The sequence below is a fragment of the Muscardinus avellanarius genome (genome assembly GCF_963383645.1).
Source record: "Muscardinus avellanarius genome assembly, chromosome: X".
Classification (NCBI taxonomy): Eukaryota; Metazoa; Chordata; class Mammalia; order Rodentia; family Gliridae; genus Muscardinus; species Muscardinus avellanarius.
Window position 1 is genome coordinate 112,226,616 of NC_137792.1, and position 12,073 is coordinate 112,238,688.

The 12,073-nt window shown below is 38.4% G+C and overlaps 1 protein-coding gene across 1 annotated transcript; it reads right to left on the reverse strand.

The window, feature by feature from the left end:
* Positions 1–4,124: 4,124 nt before the first annotated feature.
* RLIM (ring finger protein, LIM domain interacting) lies at positions 4,125–9,657 on the reverse strand (the record flags this gene model as incomplete). Its single annotated transcript, XM_080719597.1, has 3 exons — positions 9,471–9,657; positions 7,469–7,552; positions 4,125–5,701 (listed from the first exon to the last, which is right to left on the reverse strand). Exons 1-3 carry the CDS (start codon positions 9,637–9,639, stop codon positions 4,125–4,127), a joined length of 1,830 nt encoding a protein of 609 aa, XP_080575723.1. The 5' UTR covers positions 9,640–9,657.
* Positions 9,658–12,073: the final 2,416 nt, after the last annotated feature.

Sequence of the window (12,073 nt, forward strand, 5' to 3'; positions counted from 1 at the left end):
AAGGACCACAAAACCAATACAAACTGTTCTATCCCTTGAGTTTTAACACCTTGATAATAGCCCTATTCTATGCTTTGAGATACACTGTAAGGTTAAGTTAGATGACCATTTTTCTGAAACATTAGATATTATTTTAGAAATGTTCCAGTTAAGAAATTCTTAATTTCAGATTGCCTAAAAAATTTGAAGGGCAGGTACTGCATTCACAGGTGTTTTTAGTTGCTTATTAATAAAACTCTGACTTAAAAATAAGTGAAATACTAGTTCCTCAGACTTTGTACTTTAGCTTTCCAAATGAAGTATATTACATCAATTTACATTTCCAAATTTTTCAAAAGCATGGCAATTTACAAGTTAATTAAAGTTAATTACAGTTATTGAATATTAAACATATTGAAGAATTATACTAAAAGAAAACAACACGCTTTAAGATGTGCCTTATCAACATCTTGTATTACTAAGGTACAGAATACTTTAGAAAGTAGCAATCAGCAGTCTTATAAGACTAGTAAAGAATAAAAGTGCCCTGCAATCATGGCTTCTATGTGCCTAGTATTGGTAAAACATTTGACAGGGAAGTCAGTAAATCATTCAAAATATGAAATAAGGCAGATTGCAAATTATTTGCATTCACAAAAGAACAAAGGAGAATTTTAAGGGGGAATAAAAATATCCGTCTGTAAAAATGTCAACAACCACAAGGTGCCACTGTATTCTAAGCGAGCTGTAAAAATGGGCCTTTTCAGAGGCATTTTGCAACATTTACCTCCTATCACACGGGTATTTTGGGAACTGACCAAATTCATGACTGATGCTTGACCCATTTCAGGTTGGACCCTGGAAGCAGGTGGTTAAATACAAAGCCTATTAAGTGATAACCCTTCATAAATCTGAGACACTGACACTAGGAGAGAATACTTGACACAGAAATGTTGTTTTTGGGAATGGGTGACATCACTTGAAGTAATGCTTATAACTAAACAGTTTCCTAATCTTCATGAAAGTTCAGATGAATTCCCGTGATCATGTTCTTAAAGACTGTGTATGTACCTCCTGGTGCTTAAGTTTTCAGCCCCCACCTCCATTAACACCAATAAGGTATAATTAATGTTTTCTTTAGAGCAAATATTCCTAATTAGCAACACCCTCTTCTAGTGTTGCTACAGTCTGCAAACTTTTTAATCTAACTTGTCCAATTTTGTTTTGTAGTATTAAAAATCTGAACCTTGTCAGCTGCTTGGAGCTAAATAACAAAACACTGCAAATGTTTCATACTAGTAAGTTGAAATCTGAAATATTCAAGGAAGTACAGGTTTTAGTACTTTTCCCTATGCTTTGAACAATGTAATCTCCCAACATTGTTTTTGTTCCTATTACTGCATGAAGTTCAAAATAAGTCTTCAAGATAGAACCTTTCTGAAATAAAGAAAAAGTGCAACGATACAAAATGAAATGTCAAGTCTTTTGCAAGAAAATGCTCTTGTGAGTATTAGGTGTTTGGATGCTGGTGGGGAAAATAAAGATTTTTGTTCTCCATTGTACATCTGATACCTACAAACAACCTTGTCTCGAATGTCCACAACACCAGTAAGTATACACTAGTCATGGACTTCGCAAAATAAAAAGTAGCAAATTCCACTAAAAATACTTGTATTCATTCTACACAGTCCGATGGATATGAGTGCTATTGAAAAAGGTGTCCTTATGCACATATTCAATATGTGCATTCTACTGAAGGCTAAAAACTTAAAAGTTCTATTTCCAGTGTTTCTGAATAGCTTCAATATCTACATTCATCACCAGTATTCTGCTTGAGTTACCTCTTCCTTTTAATACTTCACAAATGAGTAATACATATTGGGAGGTTAGGGAGGTACCTGTTGTCAATGACTTTCTTTTATGCTTAAAACATGCTGTAGCTGTAAAACTATTTTAAATGATCACCCCTATGATAATGGAACATTTTATAAGAGGAAAACTGATTTGTTTTTAGCCAATCAGGACTACCCTGAAGATTGAAAGTCATAGTTCACAACCTTAAGGAAAGGAGATAAGGACGCTCACAAATATAAAGGAATCCTGACTTTTACATGGACTTTTTTAAAGATAAAATGTATTACATAAGCGCCATAAACAATGAAATCTGCTTATATTAAAAAAAATAAGTGAAGCTTTGTTTGGACATTATTTCCTTGCAAGAGCAGTACATATCCTTAGTAAACAACTACCATATTTACAAGTTAACTTCCTTGACACTTAGGTAGGATTGAAAGCCAGAAGAAAACATGAAAGAATGAGTTTCAGAATAATCCTTACAGTAAGGTGATAACAGTGAAGGTGGCCAGGTAATTCTGAAAGTGGACTTGTTGGTTTTGTAGAGTGTCTATTTCTGGGCAGTTAGTTCATTTTGTTTAAGGGCCAAGGCCACGTTTAATCTTTTGGCCTATTAGCTTCTCCCAAAAAACAAATACCTGCTCCACAACCAAACTAATCCTAACCCCAACCAGCCTTAAGGGAGAAATTAGGCAAACGTACTGGGGTTATCATGACTATTCTTACTACTAGGAAAATATAAAGTACATTTCCATAGCTAGTGAGCCAGCAGTCTCATCTTCAAATATGGGCAGCACAATTAAAATTTTGAATTTCAAATAACTGAACATGACTCAATTTTACAAAAAAATATAACCCCTTAATTCTTCAACAAGTCTTTAAATGTAAAATGTTAGGTCTGTGCCATAGAGACCATTACTAAGCATTAACAATGTGCACTGGTACCTTACAGGAAAAATCTCAGAAACAATTTGCATATTTAAGACTTTCCTATCAGCACACATATCTGTACCAACTGCAATTCTTATGCTAGAAGTGGTTTATAGTCTTTTTCCTCCACCTTTATTTTTTTTTGAGGAGCAGACTTGTAAAGACATCAATTTTGTCAGGTGGTAGTGGTTCGTTTTTCTTAAAGAAAAGCTCTGCCAAATTTGCTGATCTGCTTTATCGATTAAAGGAGGATGGGTCAAGCTGCTACTTCTCTCACCACGTACAACCAGTTTGTGTCTACATTACTACAGCCTTTGTGAAGGCTTTAAATTCTTTAGAGCAGTTTCCTTTACTTCTGTCTTTCACTTCCTGCCTAAATCCAAGTTAAAATACACAATTTCCATTGCTTTATAACGTATTTCGATTCTTCAGTCCTTTCTCCTTTTCATGGCACAGTAGCTGTTCACATACATTAAATATTATAGATATGTTCTGCTCTTGACATCTACACTTACAAAAGCAGCTTCTTTGTTTGGTGTGTGTTTTTAACTATGTTGGCTCACAAAAAGCAGTTTTCTCATTTCTAAGCATGGTACTTTACAATTTTTATGCATTAATACAACAGTGCATTGGAAAAGTACTGAGCCTCTACAAAATAGCTTTACATTTTTAAACAAATGAATGTGATTTTTTCACTTACACAAGCATAGGCTTTTTAATATTTCCACAAGATAAATATCTTAATTAAACTATAAGCTCACTCTACAGTGTGCCACAGTGATGGGCTTAGGAGACAGTTATATACTTAGCCTAACTTTAGTGTTATTTACACTGACATGTCCAGTATCACCTAGTCTGAAAGGTGAATAAAAAAATTCAGAATGTGGCTGAATGTGTCAACTCAACTGGAAATAAATGGTATACCTTTTAATTAAGTAATCACTTATGAAACACTATAACTTAAGTCTTAATTGGAAATTTCCTTTGCCTCTCCCTCCTATGGCATGGGAAACTTTAAAGACCAACACGAAACAGACAGGAACCAGTGCTAAGGCAGATCTTTTAAGATAACAGAAGAAAAACTGACAAAAACACAAGATAAATTACCAGTAATAGAAATGCTATCAAGTCAACTGGTACTGAAGTCAAATTTTTTAGGTCCTAAAATGTTGCTTTTTACATACTTCCTTTTACTCTGGAACAGAAACTGGAGAAAGGACATGTTTTCCTTCAGAAAGTAATGACTCAACTCAGGTTGTTCCTTTACATTTAAGCACCACTCAAAAAAGTGGACATAAAATCAAGTGATTCCTATTTGCCCATCACTATACCAGCTACATAGCTGAGAGTTCAGATCTTAATTACACAACACTTTCCCTGTTACCAGAAGCTAAGACTGCTCTGCGACAAATAGGACAGGTAGAATTCTCAGACAGCCAGCGATCGATGCAGTGAACATGGTACTCATGGGAACAAGGTAGTTTACGGAGTTTGTTGCCTTCTGTGTATTCTGTAATGCAAACACTACAGGTTTTTAATGCATCATTTTCACCAAAACTTCTCATTGCCAAGTTGTCAATCTGTTCTTTGGTGAGTCCTCTAGGTTGGTCATCATCATCCTCATTTAAGAGGAAAAACTGAGCCAGACTAAGGAAGGGCAAAGAACCACTTTCATCAAATGTGACTGGGGCCCTGTGTCGACCCTCTCGCCTGGCACCTGAAGAGCCTGATGATGAGCTTCCTTCATTACTACCTTCAAACATCTCGGGGCTAGTTTCTGAACTTTCACCACTGGCACTAGAACTAGGACTGGAACTGGAACCGGAACTATTACTGCCACCAGAGCTCCCCCTTCCATTCCGTGACTCTGCCCTTTCCATATTTCCACTTGGGACGGAGCTGCTAGGCTCCGAATCACTATCACTGTACATAAAGTAGCTCAGCTCACCAAAACCTGTCATTATCTGCCTTAACATGGTCTGAATTGCAACAGATGTAGTCTCACTTAAACCAGTATTTAAGATTCTACGAATTGGAATTCTGATGGTACTGACATAGGTTCTCACACCTGCCCGCTCGGAACGTGAAAATGTGCGCCTAAAACCCCCTCGCTCACTTTCATAAGTGACAGTGTTGTTTGGTGTCTGAGACCTTGACCGAGTCCTGCTAGCTATGCTATCTCTCTGTCGATACTCTCCAGGACGAACTCTTCTTACTTGAAGATCGAGGACTATGGTTGGAGGCCTCTGTCCAGAACCTGCAGATTCACCATTGCTGGCTGTGTCCGAAGAGCCTGTTCCTTGCGAGGCATTTCTTGCTCCTGAAGCTGCAAAAAAACCTCTACTTAGCAACTCGGGTCCAGTTATCTGCTGTCTCAATGTCACATGGTGGCGGGTTCTAGAACTTCCCTCAGGCTCATTTACCAAAGGGTGCTCAAAAGTCTGAGATGAGATACTATGATGAGATCTTCGTGGGATTTCACTCATTGGATGCAGAGGTGATCTACTTCTTTCTGCTCTTGCTCTGGTTCTCCGATGATCTGGGCTCCGGCTTCTTGCTCTCCTCTGACCTCTGGTAGGTGGGGCTTCTCCCGTTGATGCTTCAGTTGAATTTCGTTCTGACCTAGATGGCCTTGTAGACACGGATTCAGAACGTGGACTTTCCGCTTGCCTTTGGCTGTTGTTTTCCAAATTTTCTCCACCAGAACGCCTTGTAGCTGGCTCATTTTCATTCTCTGGGTTTTGGCCGCCATTATTACGGTTAACATTTATCTCTAAACTGAATCTGAAATCACCACTGTTTGGATTAGTCCGGCTCACAGCCCTCCAAGACTGGTTTCCTCTTTGTCCACTTCTTGTCGTATTTCCAGTTTGTCTGACAGAATTAAGCCAGTCTATTATAGAGTCACCATTGGACACATCATCTGAAGAGTCTCCACCTGTTCAAAGGGCGGAGAAAGTGAGAAAAAGGAACTACTAAAATTAAGACAATTACAGAACAGTGCTCCCATAATCTTGTACTAAAGAACTTCAAAATTCTGAGCAAATTTCACATTTATAGGTCTGAAAACTATACCACATAAATTTGTAAGTAAAAGGCAGGAAAAAGTTAGGTGTGGTGGCCCACACTTATAATCCCAGCATTTGGGAGGCTGAGACATGAGGATCGTGGTGCGCAGACAGCCTCAGTTACTTAGTGAGGCCCTTTGCAACTCAGTGAGACCCTGTTTCAAAATAAAGAATAAAAAGTAGGGCTGGGGGTATAGCTCCAAGGTAGAATGCTCCTGGGTTCCACCCGTAATACTGCAAAAAAAGGGGGGGTAGGGAAAGCTCAACTCTATTTGAAGACAGGAAGCTAATCCTAAAGAAATTTTAAATTATTTTTAAGGGGATGTAGAGGAAATTTATTTTCAGTATTTCATAATATGCAGAGCCTAGCGGACCACTCTGGGACTGTCAGAAGACAACATGTTTTCAGTTCACTGTCAAAAAACAGTAATGTTATCAAGTTGTGTGACCACCAGTACAGTGCTAGTATTTTGGTACAAATTATATTTCTGTCCAAGTTTCATCAGTCTACATTTCTTCTTCTAGGCTCTTGGCTATGATAACACATGAGGTTGTTTTAAAACAGGATTATTATAGCCATAGCAAAAATATAAACAAGTGTAATGTATTTGAATATCCATTTATCATCATCAAAATTTTAAATGGGCAGGAAACTTAAGATCAGGGCAAATGAACAGCCTAAAACCAGCATAGAATGGCATGCTCAAGAACCAAGCTACAAGCCGGGCGTGGTGGCGCACGCTTGTAATCCCAGGGTTTGGGAGGCTGAGACCGGAGGATCCCGGTTCGTGGACAGCCTCAGCTACTTAGTGAGGCCCTCTGCAACATAGTGAGATCCTGTTTCAAAATAAAGAATAAAAAATAGGGTAGGGGGTACAGCTCGGAGGTCGAATGCCCCTGGGTTCCATCCCCAAACCCGCAAAAAAAAAAAAAAAAAAAAAAAAAAAAAAAAAACAAGCTACTATCATAGCTCTTAGGTTACATTCTCTACTTTGTTCTTGCAGACCCTCCAAGGGGTTACAGGATTTCTCAGCAGCAGTGCCATTGACATTTTCAGCCAATTAATTCTGAAAGTTGTGCTGTGCTGTTTAGGTTATCAGGATTTTTGGCTGCATACCTGTCCTCCTCTACCTGCTAGATGCTGGTAGCAAACCCTCAACTGTGTCACCCCAAAATGTCTCCAGGCATTGCCAATAGTCTCTGGAGGGGGACAAAATTATACCCATTGAGAGTCACTGGGAAAGACAATGTGACATTCTTTTGGGAGGGGTGGGTTGGTGAGGAAGTCACATGTTTATAAATAAGTAGAAGGAAATTTCAATGGAGGTAGAAATAACAACAACAACAACAACAACAACAACAACAACACACACACACACACACACACACACACACACACACACACACACACACAAATAGGCCATTTCTCACTGTGTCCCAAACAACCCAAAGGTAATGCAGGAAAAAACATGCTGACATTCTCACCAAATATCAAGAAAATGCCACTTCTCTTTTTATGAGCAGTTACTTAGCACCAAATTATCCTGTGCCATTTCTGGATAATCTTTGGCTGACATTTTACGATTATGAAGGTCCTATCATTCCATTCTCTACCCACCTCCCAAAGCAAAATGTACCTCTATTTTCATCTGAGTTTTGTGGTGGTGGACCCTCTTTAATTTGCTGCAGTCTTCTCAGCAACTCTTCTTCAGTACTTTCACCTGAAAATTTAAAAATGTTTGCCAAATCACAACTGAAAACCAAGTTTTACAATAACGACATAGGGCAGAGATGAAGTCAAGGGAGTAAATGCTTCATCAGGGACTCACAGTGATTGGGACACAATGATTACAAAAGAAACCTTATGTTTAAGAGCTAAGAGCAAAGCTTCAAGATACAAAATTAACAAAAAAGAAAACCCTTTCAATATGAGATGAAAACCAAGAGTAGGAACCTGGATAGAACTTACTTCTTCAGAAACTTAATATTACAATTTGTATGTATAAGCTTGTCTTTCTAAGGGCTGGGGACATAGTTCAATGGTAGAGCAAGCATTTAGCATGGGTGAGGTCTGGAGTTTAATCCCAAGTGCTCGAGTACACATGCACACACACAATTTCCAGTTTACAAAGTACTTTTACATAGGATATCTATTTTTCAAATTGTAACTCTGGGAGGTAGACATTGTTATCTGCATTTTATTTAATTTTTACAGTACTAGGGTTGGAACCCAGGGGCATTCTACCTCTGAGCTACATCCCCAGCCCTATTTTTCATCCTTTATTTTGAAACAGGGTCTCACTGAGTTGCAAAGAGCCTCACTAAGTAGCTGAAGCTGTCTGCGAACTGCGATCCTCCTGTCTCAGCCTCCCAAATGCTAGGTTTACAAGCGTGTGCCACTATGCCCAGCTTTGATATCTGCATTTTAAAATGAAAAAAGACTGAGAGACTGACTTGCTAGAAGGCACACCAAATAACAGCAGTGCCAGAACCCCAAGGCATTCTGATTCAAGTCTGGTACTGCAGGCTCAACAGCCCCCCCCCCCCTTTTCTTCTAGCACTGGGAATCAAACCCAGGGCCTCACACATTTTAGACAAATACTATTTTAAAATTTTATTTTGAAACAGGGTCTCATTAACATGCCCAGATTGGTCTCAAACTTGTGATCCTCCTGCTTCAGACTCCCCAATATCTGGGCGTATTTTTTCTCGAATAATGCTTTAACCTTACCTTTGAAATGTATGCAATATCCCAAAGGTTAGCAGAATTAAATAAAAGGGAAGAGGAAGACAGACAGTTTTAACTAGGATCAAATAAGAGTTGGGTAAAACAGAAAAAGTAAACACAAAATTCTAATTGTCATTTACCCATGGCTAGCTCTGGAGGATTACATTTGGGATTTTCTTCAGAGAATTGGAGATGACAAAATATAAGTCTGTCCTAGGAACTAAAGTTCCCAGTAGCTATTTCATACTGGATCCATGTCTAGTATGTTACATAAAGATAACTAAAGATATTGTTCAGCTCCAGTCTTTGATATACTTTAATAAAAATTCATACTTTCAAAAGTACTTGGGACACTGGGAAGGGAGGATCGCACAGGTTCGAAACCAGCCTCAGCTACTTAGTGAGGTTCTAAGCAACATAGTGAGACCCTGTTTCCAAATAAAATATATAAAATAGGTCTGGGAGTATAGCCGAGAGGTAGAAGGCCCCTGGATTCCATCCCCAGTACCCCCCACACACACACACACAAAAGTACCAACAAGCTAGGCATGGTGGCACACACTTGTAATCCCAGTACTTGGGAGGCTGAGACTGGGGGACTGCACGTTCACAGCCACCTTCAGAAATTTGTGAGGCCCTATGGAACTTAGACCCTTTTTCAAATTAAAGAACAAAAGATCGGGCTGGGGCTGGAGCTCAAGAGGTAGAATGCCCCTGGGTTTAATCCCCAGTACCACTCCCACACAGAAAAGCACTGACATAGTGTAACTCAAAATATGAATAAACAGAATCAGGTCATAAGTATGAGAGTTAATTATATCAAATCATTACTAAAACAGATTTTTAAAACAGGCATGTTAAAGTATTTTATAAACTAATCAATGTACACATATGAATCCCATATAGCATACCTGGGGTGCCTAGCAAGTTGTTATCTCTCATAAGCCTATAATCTTCTTCACTCAGGTTATTCACAAATTGATAGAAAGCTTCTTCCCTATCCAACCGATCCATTTGACTTCTGCGCTGTGCCGCGGACTGATCACCACTTCCTTTATCGTTAGAATCAGAGTTTTCCATCTTGAACAACAAGTGGAAAATTATCTAAAAGAGAAAGGAGATCAATCTTGAAAAACAGAGGATACTATATACTCTATACAATAATTTTAATTACTTGAAAATCAAGACTAGGTCAAGACATGGATTGAAATACCTCAAATAAATGAAATTTCCTAACAGAAAAATTCTAAAAAAGCACTGCTATACTAGGAAAATACTAAGCCCGAGGTTGGCAATCTAGCCCTTGAGCCCAATCCAGCCATGCTGCCTGCCTATTTTTGTTTTCCTTGCAATCTAGGAATCATTTTCACATTTAGTGGGGGCAGCACTGGGGACTGAACCTCAGGACTTGTGCAGATATGCTCTACCACTGAACTACCCCAGTCTACTGTTTTTACTTTTTGGGAGGGAGTAGTAGGGATTAAACTCAGAGGCATTCTGCCTCTGAGCTACACCTCCATCCCTTTTTAAAAAATTTTTATTTTGAAACAGGGTCTCACTAGGTTGCAAAGGGCCTCACTAAGTATCTGAGGCTGTCCACAAACCGCGATCCTCCTGTCTCAATGATTAACCTCCCTCTTACGGACTTAACCATGCTCAGTTCTATGAATATTCTGTTAAAAATTTTGACTTGTTCTAGCATGCTGAATTTTGATGGTTTAATACTGGTAAAGTTTTAGTGTGATTTGTTCTCTGAGTCAAAATCAAATTCTTTTTCTCAGTGAGAACTACCACTGATTACTACTTTCAGTCAACAAATGATTTGGGAAATTACTTTTATTGCGACCTTGATAATGTTACATAAGAATTAACAAGGCAAATAATACTTATAAACAAAAATTCTACTATAGTAAAATCATTACAACAATAACTAGCATCACAGTCAAGTTGCTTTATTAATTTCTGTGCTGCCAAAAAGAGATCTCCATTCCCACATAAATTTGTAGCAGATCTCCTGGGCTCAAACTAGAGTTTCAGAAGAGTTGGATTCGAGTATACATGCAAAGGAAATTTCCTCATTTCAAAATCCAATTAACCGTGCCACTGAGGAACTTCCATTTAACCTTCGAATGGAAATAGTAACTATACTGTGTGGTATGCTAAAAGGTAAATTTAAAGAAGCTATGTTTGTGGATTGCTAAGATAATAGTATCTACATGTGAAGACATGTTCAAAGAATATGTACAACCTCATTTGCAAGTTAGCAATAATAGAAAAACATTTGTCAATGGCAAAGAACACTAACTCTGAACCCCAACTAAGCAAAAAGTTACCTCCACAAAAGCATGCCATTCTTTTCATTAGTATATATTAGAAAATATTTTACTAAAATATTATTACATAATGAGTTTTACTAAGAAACCTTTGGTGAAAATTTAGCTTCTCTCTACCTCCTAAAATTCACACACTAAAATACTAACTCTCAAGATGATGACTTCAGGAGGTGAGGCCTATGGAGTGAGATTAACTCATGAAAATGAAGCCCTCATTAATGAGATGAGTGCTCTAATAAAAAGAGGCCCCAGAGAGCAGTTTTGCCCTTTCCACCACATGAGAATACAGTGACAACCAGGCAGCGAGCCCTCACCAGACAACAAATTTGCTGGTGCCTCGATTCTACCATTCCAGCCTCCAGAACTATACAAAATGAATTTCTGTTGTTTATAAGCCCCCCAGTCTGTGGCATTTTATAAGAGTAACCCAAACAGACTAGGACAATATGACAATTTGTTTAGCATATTGGTACTAGGATTTAAAAACTCCATACCCACACACAAAGTACCAGAATGTCCACAAATCAATCCTAAAGAGAAAAATAAAAACAAATCCTCTTCCAGATATAAAAACACAGAGAAGCCTATCTTGTCAAATGCTGCCTGCTTGTTGAGCTTAAATAAACTTTAGTCTAGACATGGGTACACCTAGATCTCTGTTCTATTTTTCCTGAGATCATTATTCTTACAACTTTATCATTCTTTAAACAACAAGAGCATGTTGGAAAAACAGAGGGAGTAGGAGATTAATATTTTCAGAATTTCCTAATCTCATTAACTAAGATTCCTTACTTTTGATTAACACTAAACTATACAGAAGTTTCTGACAAATGCTATTTTTGTAACTTGAAACATGGGAAGACCAGAAAATTGGTTGGCTTTTAAACATCTATACAGCCAGGCGTGGTGGCACACGCTTGTAATCCCAGCTCTTGGGAGGCAGAGACAGGAGGATCGAGCAAGTTTGAACCCAGCCACGCTGGCTTAAGAGAGCCTGTTTCCAAATAAAAATATAAAAAAATAGGTCTGAGAGTGTAGCCCGGAGGTAGAAGGGCTTCCAGGAACCCCAGTACATTGACATGTAGTTCAATGTATTGCCTATATTGCCTTGTGCATGTGAGATCCCGGGTGTGAGTCACACAAGTACAAAACAAAACAAAAAACCCTAGAGGAAAGTTCTG